We start from the raw sequence: 9,684 nt of genomic DNA, 5'->3' as shown, positions 1-9,684 counted from the left end.
CACATAACATAATAGCAACCAGGGTCTCCTATTTTTCCGTGTCTGACCAGGGTCAATACGCTTAACAATTCTCAAAGATACCAAAGAAACAATACCACCTTATTTCATTGTGAAGGATAACTTAGATTAAAGTGCTTAAAACCAACCCATTCTCATCTAAGGCTGCCAAGAATGCTAGACGTGGGGTAGCAATAGGCCAGCCTGCCCACAGCGAGGCCAGACTCCATGCTGATACCAGGATGTCTTTTTCAACATGCTATTCAGTCTTTCATATAAGAGCAGAAATTCTCCCAATCATGGCCAAATCATTTTGCTAAGCCAGACGGGAAAACAGTATTTTCCAGTAAAACGAACAGTTACTACCAAGGATGGATGAGAATGCACACATAGGATCCTTTTCTCCTTTTAGCTAGTGTTCTCTATGAATCTCAGTCATAGACTATTGTGGCGTAGGCATAGGTGTATTCATATGCATATGCTTAGTGATATATGAACACAAGGGTACTAAATGTATGAGTTTATTATCCATGACGTTAAAAGAGTAGTGCATGGGTGAATGGGAGGGTAATCTACAATCTGAAGCACCTTTAGTGATTTGTTCTTGTTTATTTTGGTTCTTCTCTAGAAGTTTGTTTCAAGCCAAAGCACTAGGCCCCTTTTCTAGACTCGTGATGATGACAACTAAAACACAGACAGAGGTGACCCCTGTCCCCACAGATCCCAGTATTGCAAAGCAAAAGTACGAACTCACAGCCCTGTTTGCTAAGACTTGAACTGTTCCAACCTCACCCTGAGAGCTCATTCCCTAGACCTAGAGGTACCATAGAGTAGGGGAGGATTTAAAGTGGACAGGAAATCCTTTCATTTCCAGAACACATTCATGCTGGGGGAGTGGGCTTGCCAAGGAGTTCAAGGACTTTCATGCTAGCCAGTGAGTTCCAGGCCAACCAGCACTGCAGCAGGACACCTTCCCTCAAATAAGTACTTTTTCCAGAAGAATTAATTAAATCAGATGACTAAAAACCAAATGCATGCTGGGCGGTAGTGATGAAAGTTTTTAATCCCAGCACTCAGAGGGAGAGGGAGACAGAGCTCTGTGGGTTCCAGGTTAACATGGTCTACAGAGTGCAGAACACTCGGGACTATACAGTGAAACTCTCTCTCTCTCAAAAAAAAAAAAAAGCTAAAAACTAAAAATAAAAATCAAGCTTACTTGTTCCTTCATGCTTGAACAGAAACAAAAATAAGAAATAGTGCTTTGAGAATTTGAGAAGGTCATTAGCACCCATGTGTCCCTCCTTTCAGTTTTGGAAAAAAAAAGATGGAGACCTCACTAGGCAGTTTGGGGCTGGAGTCAAATACACTACAGAAGAATTGCGGTTATGTCCTAGGGACTGGAGAAGAAGATCTAAGACTGTGTTTGAAGTGGGTAGAAACCAATGAGGTCTAAAGGCTGAAAGTAGACCAAGATAGGAGGCGGGAATTCGCAGTGTGGCCTCAGGCGGCTCCTCTAGTTCGTAACTCGCTCAAGCCACACCCGGTTCTTGCACCGCCCGCGGATTTTTGCTGGAGTTTTCCTCTCAGAACTGGAGAAAGGTGGACGCGTGAATGATCTCCCCTCCGGGATGGAGCCCGGCAAACCTCGGGGGCGCGCTGGGTGCACTCCGAGCGAGGAGGGGTGTGGACCACCCTTGGATTCTGGCGCCCGGAATCCCACGCTGGCGGGGACCGACAGGGTCCAATCAGCAACAAGTGGGAACTTGAGATCGCAGAAGGGAGAGAATTTGGATTGCCAGTCCTGGGTCAGAGAGAAAGTGCTCTTTCTTCTGCATCCGGAGAGGTGGTTGGGGACACAGGCGAACTCTGCTTGTGCAGGGCTTGTGGACAGCGAGAACTTTTCCCCGACGATTGGAGACCACCGCGATTCTGAACCGAAACCGAAGCTTTCCCGCAGGCGCATTGCCACAGCCCCGGGAGGCCATCCGGAGGACCCAGAAACCACACCCAGGTCCGTGTTGGTGCGGGTCGTGGATTACCAGGTGACGCAAGAGGTGCTGTGGACCGCATGGACCAAGGGAAGTATGACCACGAGGACCGAGGAGCGCTCTGTGACCGCAGTCACCTTTCGGACACAGAGGGAATGACACAGCTTGTGGGGCACCGGAGTCCCAGCCAAACCCCGATCGCCCCAAGGACCTGGTGCTCGAAGGAAATTCAACACACAGATCTCTGGAGCCTGAGAAATGTTCCAGGACAGTGGTTGCGGGAAAATGCTTGAAGAACAAATTTTAAGCAGCCTGCAACGTCCTCTGTGGCTTAAGTACCTCACAGTGGATAAAGAGGAGAAAAGGTATTTTTTTACATTGGTGGTATTTTTTTTTTCACATTGGAAAGTTTGAAAGCGCAAAACCTTAGTCAGTTTGCTTGTTGGCATTTTGCAAGCTGCTTGCCTGTCTGTACCCCTCATTCACGTTAAGCAGCCAAAAGCAGAAGGAAAGTTTGAGGTCTGCTGTCTTGGGACCTGTGGTGTGTGTAGTGGGTACAGAGAAGGTCTTTGCTTTGAGAGCCTTAAAGAATTTTTTTTTTTAATGGAAAAATAAAGTGACCAGGAAGTGAAGCAAAATGTTTCTAGGTACTCTGTACTAGTATGCAGTTTCTATTTCCGTCCGTCACACTTCCATGTTAAGAAAAGGAGTGAGGGAAAGAGAGACTGGAGGGTGGCGGCACTTTGAGAGGTTAAAATGCAATTTAACAGGGCGTTATTTATTTGGTTTTATTAGATATTTTCTTTATTTACATTTCAAATGATATCACCTTTCCTAGTTTCCCCTTCAGAAAAAAAACCCTATTCCGTACCACCTCCCACTGCTCACAAACCCACTCTCTCCCACTTTCTGGCCCTGGCATTTGCCTACACTGGGCCATAGAACCTTCACAGGACCAAGTGCCTCTCTTCCCACTGATGACCGATTAGGCCATCCTCTGTTTCATATGCTGCTGGAGCCATGAATCCCACCATGTGTACTCTTTGGTTGGTGGTTTAGTCCCTGGGAGCTCTGAAGGTACTGGTTAGTTCATATGGTCGTTACTCCTATGGGGCTGCAAACTCCTTCAGCTCCTTGGGTTCTTTCTCTTGGGTCCTTCACTGAGAACCCTTTAACGGGGCTTTATTGCAGAGGGCATCTTACTTAGTTTACTATTTAATAAGGAAGGTATAAGCAGGTTCGGGCCTGGTTAGTACTTGGATGGGAGACCGCCTGGGAATACCGGGTGCTGTAGGCTTTTAAAAAAAAGGAAGGTAGACATGTACGCAATATGTCATAAATGGTTTTATGCCCTATTGTTATCCATAGCTTTTAACGAATAAGATTTATAGTTAAGGATTGGAAAGATGGCTCAGTGGTTTTTAAGAGCTTTGGTTGCTCTTCGAGGAGACCCTGGTTCAATTCCCAGCACCCTCACAGTAGCTCTAAACTGTCTGTAATTCCAGTTCCAGGGATCTGACACCCTCACACAGACATGCATGCAGGTAAAACATCAGCGCACATAAAAACAAATACATCTTTTAAAAAGTACTTGTAGTTAAGATTGGATTGTCAGTAAGTCTACTGTTTCAAGTTTTTGTAAGTTAATTTATCTTTAATTAGATGTATGCATGGGATAACTTGGTGCTAGAACTACAGGAAATTGAGAATTGAGGAGTTCACTGATGGGAACCAAACTTGGTCTTCTGCAAGAATAATCCCAACTTTTGACCACTGAGCCCTCTCTCCAATCCTTTTCTGGGTGTTTAAAATGATCTAAGTCTACCACTTTTTTTTTTTTAAAAAAAACCCTTTGTCATTAGACACCATCATTTAAACTTTATTATTTTCTTTATGTGAGTGTTTTGTCTGGATGAACATCTGTGTGCCACTAGTTAGCCTGGCACTCTCAGAAGTCAGCATTGGGTCCCCTGAAATTAGAGGTAGAGATGGTTGTGAGCCATCTCTACTGTGTGCATGCTGGGTATTGAACCTGGATCCTCTGCAAGAGCAGCAAGTGCTCTAAACCATGAGTGATTGATCTCTCAGGCTCCACATCATTAAGTGTTTTAATATTGGGATGCAGTTTGGAATTCTAAGGAACAAACAAAGCTCTTAAAGACAGGTGAAAGGCTGAGTTGTCCCTGTGGGAGGGGTGCTTGGTAACAGACAGTAACAAAGGAATGGGGCTCTGCTCAGGAGTTGAGGAGTTTGAGATGAAGATTAAACACTGCTCTTACCCTGATCCTTTCAGCTGTCTTCAGGCAGTTAGAGCTTGAATGGCCTTCAAGCCATCATCTGATCCACCTCTTTTGCCTGGTCAGATAGCATCCTTCTTTTACAGATGAGCTAACTTTGGCCTAAAGGTCACATAGCTTGGGTAGATCATAATCAAGTGATTATGTGTGCTTACTAAGTAGACAAAGAATGTGGTCATCTCCCTCTAAATGATTTTTAGATGACTTTTGCTGGGTCTTATTTCTAGGGGCCCAAATATGCCCAGGCAGGAGACTCTGAGTTCTAGACAAGTCTCAAAAGAGATATCTGAGGGCACCATATTTTTCTAACTCAGGTTTAGGAAGTCAGCAGGTTTAGGAGTGTCATCTTTCTTCTGGCATCCTGCAAGGCCTGTTGGCTGAAGATTCACCACTAGCAGTGTTCAGTGTTGGGGGTTTTCCCTTAAGGAATGAAATTAGCCCTTGAGTGCATCTATCGATCTGTTGAGTAGTTGGGAAAGGAGAAGGTGTGCCCCTCCTCTCCTTTCCTCCCCCCATACATTCTTCTTTTGCAGAAATCCTGAGTGACTTCTTTGTACAGTTAATTTTGAGAGTTAAGTGTCCTATCTGCACTTTTTGGATTGGTCCCAGGTAGATGAACACTGATTGGAGACAAGAAAAGCAAACCTCTTTTGCAATCACCAAAATCAGTAGTGTCCTTCAGCTCTGAAAGACAGGCTCTGGAGTTAACTGACTCTTACTAACCCCTCTGCTAACTAGTAACTTTGGGCAAGGTGCCTAATCTCTATGGTTAACTTGTTTAGTGGAGATAATAAACATTGTAGTTTTATTGGTAGGATTTAGTTATAATACTTAGAATACTGCCTGGCATGGAGTACACACTCAGTATTAACTCTTTGATTAATAGTGTAGTTTAGTGTAGTTAATCATTTAACCCACTTTTCTCCTGACCAGGATTTAGTTTACTATTTAATGACATAGCCTAGAAATCGTAAAAGCTAAGCCATCAGCAAAACAACTTATGAAAACTGAACTATTGGTTTTTACTAAGGCTTCTCCTGTACTCTTGAAAGGACTTGCTTTTAGCCTTTTCCGTTGTTAGTAGATCAGTAAGTACATTTTCCAAATTCCTTAGAAATTACTTCTACACCACGTGGGGGATGGGCATCAGCTAAGGCTAAAGGACCATGGTCACTATGCTAAGTGAACAGAGAGATTAAAAAGCCTTTGCTGCCCCGTGGTAGGGCAAAGCTTTAGATAATTGTTCTTTTGAGACTGGGTCTTGCTATGGCCTACTACTTGGTTGGCCTACTACTCTTTATGCAGATCAGACCACCCTCAGCTCTGCCTGCCTCCCAAGGGCTGGGATAAAAGGCATGCTCTGTTAGGCCTTGAATTGTAAAAACATTTTTAAGCTACTCTAACTTCTGAAAACAACACAATTATGGGTTTAAAATAGATGTTACATTGAGAGTGAAGAAAGGTGCTGAACTGTCTTGGTTTGCTTTACAGGTGAAGAACAGTTTCATTTCGTGTGCCAGAAGAACACCTGAACTTGTGCTCAGTTCCAAGGAATCTCTTCAAAGACTGGATCTTGACTCTATGACTTAACTTCCACCTCACAGAAAAACAAGTTCATTTAAAATTGTGTTTGTTAGATAAATTATATCAAAGACTCCCAGAGGCCCATCTGGGGATGTTACGACTGGGACAAATGTCCAACTCACATAACTACCATGGATCAGGCAAATGTCTACCTCCTTTTTATTAATATGCACTTTTTAAATTATTTGAGGCAATGTCCCACTGGATAGCTTAGACTTGCTTTGGATTTTGGTGTCTAGCCTGTGATGATTGACCTTGAGATCTTTCAATGTCAGCCTCTCACATTTAGAGATGACAGTACGTGCTGAATGTCTGACCACCACCTCTCTTTAATCCCTTTATTCACACATATTATTACCTGTGATGTTTGATACATTTGACCTGCTGTTGTATTGAGGGGCCATACCAGTTGTTTCTATTAAAACTCACTGTGATTTTTTTCTAAGATTTTTTTTTTTTAATTTTAAATTTATTTTGTGCACAAGTGTTTGCCTGTATGGGTATATGTACACAATGTGTGCCATCTGCCCACAAAGAACAGAACAAGGTATTAGAATTCCTTAAATAGGAGTAGAGGTGGTTGTGAGCTTCCCTAAGGGTGCTAGAAATTAAACTTGGTCCCTCAGTAAGTATAGCCAGTGTTCTTAACCACTAAGCTATTTGTACAACCCTAATGTTAGGGTCTAAAATTTGCTGAAGAAAGAGCCCAGATTCAGATATATGCAAAAACAAAGAGTGTTTATTCTTCAGAAAGATCCAATATGGGGGGAATCAACCATTCTCCAAAATGGCCACACCAGAAAAAGGCACAAAAGTCTTCTTATAGGGAATCAGGGGAAACTCTTTAGAAGGATTAGGTAATCTAAAATTTCATTAGTGGGTGCTAAGGGGTCACATGTTGTCAGTGGTCTGCGTTCTTATTTCATGAAAATTTAACCATGTAATGAAATGGGACTGCCCAGGGCAGATGGCCCATTCTGAGATAAGATATTTCCCCATTTTTGTGGTTATCTTCACGATGTTCTTCAGAGGGGGTTTTATGATCTTCTTCTAGATTCTATGATCTATCCCTGGAGCTGATATCTTATGGCCTAGTTTCTGGGACTTAGGTCTATTCCAGGAGTGGTGCCATACAGTCTTTTTTCAGATTCGAGCCTGGTCCTTAAATGGATACAAATGGGGTTTATGCTTCACTTTCACTGAAAGTGACTCTTAAAAGAATAAAGAATAAGCTTTATTTGCAAAATAAAATGTTAGGGCCTGGTGTGGTGGCATCATCCTTTAATTATAGCAATTTAGAGGTCTAGAGATAGGAGGATCTTTGTGAGTCTAAGACCAGCAGGCATACATAGTGAAGCAAAAGAAAAGAAAATGAAGAAGGAAAGAAAGAAAGGGAGGGGAAGAAGAAATAAGGGAAGGAATTAGAAAATCAAAGAAATATGAATGAAATATTATGAAATTAATAATGATAGATTAAAGGACAACAAAAATTCTACCATGATCCCAAATATTTTAATAGTATTTCTTCTGTATTATTTTATTTTTGTGTGTTTGGCTATGTTGTCACAAAATATACAGTTCTCACATCAAAGGAAATAAAATATTGTTCATCCGAAAACTAAACATTGGTGATCAGGATCCATATGCCAGTGTGGTTTCATGACATTTTTATAGAATCAGAAAAACAGAATAGTTCATACATCCACAGGCTTTTTAAATACACTGGAGGAAACCTCAGGTAGGTATGTTGCAGCAAAAGTGGGAAATTTCTGTCACTGGCCTCAGATGCAGTCTGATGCCATTATTAGCCTTTGGGTAGAAGCCAAGGGTCTGCCCACTTCAAGGATGTTTAGATCACAAACATAGGGCAGCTTCCATCTCAAGATAAACTGGGTCTTGACATGCAACATTCAAACTCTCTATAACCATTAAAGTTACAATCAGTTTATTAATTAATTAATCAGCCTTGTAGAATGTTTACCTCAAACTGTGGCTTTTGTGTACTCATTCCAGTTAATGCTTGCTTACTGATCTATTTTATTGTAAGCATAAATTTAAAAAAATAATCCTATTGTGACTCCTCCGTATTTTCTGAGGAAAGCTTTTATGAGTGCTGGTTGCTTAGCTGGTTACTCTGAGAAGAAACACCACTTCATTGAGTTGCTTTTGGTCATTGAGTTTTATCGTAGTAGCAGGAAGGAACCAGCATACTAGGCTAACACACAGGCTTGCTACTGGTTAGCTATTAGCAAGGGGTCCTCTAAGAAAGAAGAGCAGAGTCCCCACGGAGTCCACTGTCTGTTGAGTCAGGGCATGCATTTTTGCAAAGATCCTTGGATGATTCCTTTTAAAAATTTAGCTATTCCTCATGTTTATTTAATGTATCAGACACTCACTTCAATTAAAAATATTTTTTAAAAAATCTCTTTAATTGTTAACAGTGCGAAGGCAATAACAATATATAGGAGTATGAATAGAGTTTATAAAAGGGTATACAGTACAGTTCAGAAAGATTTGTAAACTGGAAGAAAATAATCATGTCTCTTTAAACAGCTGTATCATCCTATAATTGTCCCTAATGAACTACTGATTGACTACTGAATTGCTTAATTTGAATGATTTTTTCATTATCAAAGAATGTGAAGTGGTTTATTGTCAAAAGCCCCTTAAGCGAGTAAAGGCAGGAAGTCATTAAAGACAGCACAGAGTCAGACCTGTGAGTCACAGCTAGTCAGTCACTCAGCATGAATTATGAGGGAGTGGGGCAAAGGTGGGGCTTGAATTTCAACCGATTCAGGAAAGGAGACAGGGCTGGTACTCAGGAATACTCTGACAGCTCTAGGGCCACAGCCAGGACTTTGCTCTTTAATTACAAAGAATTATGAACTTATTTCTCTAAATAACCTCATGTATGAAGATAAGAAAAAGAACAGTCTAGATTACTGGAGGCAGCAGAAGGAAGTAGGTTAAGGTCATTGGCATTGTTCCAGCCAATAGTCTCCTGCAAAATTAGAGACAGTTATGGTCAGAAACAAGGAAGTAAATTTAAAACCAGAATCTGACTTCTCAGTTTAAAAGAGAATAACAGAAGGCTGGAGAGAGGTTCGCTCAGCAGTTAAGAGTTCTCGCTGCTGCTGGATCTGAGTTAGGTTCCCAGCATCATGTTGGGCATCTCACAGCCATTTGTAACTGTAACCCCAGGGGCTCTAGTGCCTTCCTCTGCCTCTTCAGGAACTAACATACATGAGACATACATTCACACATGTGCACATAAATAAACATTAAAATCTTAAAAAACAAAATAGAGGTTGTCGTATGTTAAGGGAATTCACTAGCCTCCCTCAGGCTGGCTGGAAGCAAATACACTCAAGCAGTGGGAGAATTTTGAATATCCTCTTATCTTGTCTAAGGGCCCAAGAGCTATTTCTTTGAAATGGAGTCATTGAAGAAGAGAAGACCCCAAATTACCTTTTCTGGTACAAGAGAATAGAAGCTTCTCTAACTGTCAGTTGACAAAAGCAGATGGCCTAATCATTTACCAACTTGTCTCCAAAGTCCTTCAATACATCGCCATCAGTTTAAAAACTCTCCTGACATCAGTCTCAGAGGAACTAAGTATCTTATTCCTCCCCTAGCATAAAAATCTTCAATAAAGTCTTCCTATGTTTAAATCTGTTTGGACATTTTTTTTAACAGTGAAGAGGAAACAAAGAAAGGGAAGGCCTGAGGTGTGCTCCAGTCAAAATGTCAAATCCTTGGCATCAAAAATTTCTCTCTCTCTCTCTCTCTCTCTCTCTCTCTCTCTCTCTCTCTCTTTC

At 41.6% G+C, this 9,684-nt stretch overlaps 1 protein-coding gene across 1 annotated transcript; it reads left to right on the top strand.

Moving 5' to 3' along the window:
• The first annotated feature begins 1,586 nt into the window (after positions 1-1,586).
• CUNH6orf141 (chromosome unknown C6orf141 homolog) lies at positions 1,587-7,479 on the top strand. Its single transcript, XM_031348339.1, has 2 exons — positions 1,587-2,350; positions 5,774-7,479. The coding sequence occupies exon 1, from the start codon at positions 1,626-1,628 to the stop codon at positions 2,142-2,144; it is 519 nt and encodes a 172-aa protein (XP_031204199.1). The 5' UTR covers positions 1,587-1,625; the 3' UTR covers positions 2,145-2,350; positions 5,774-7,479.
• Positions 7,480-9,684: the final 2,205 nt, after the last annotated feature.

This window comes from Mastomys coucha, unplaced genomic scaffold (assembly GCF_008632895.1).
Source record: "Mastomys coucha isolate ucsf_1 unplaced genomic scaffold, UCSF_Mcou_1 pScaffold3, whole genome shotgun sequence".
In the NCBI taxonomy this organism is placed as follows: Eukaryota; Metazoa; Chordata; class Mammalia; order Rodentia; family Muridae; genus Mastomys; species Mastomys coucha.
The sequence above is the reverse complement of the archived record's forward strand: the minus strand, read 5'-3'. Positions and strand labels throughout refer to the sequence as shown.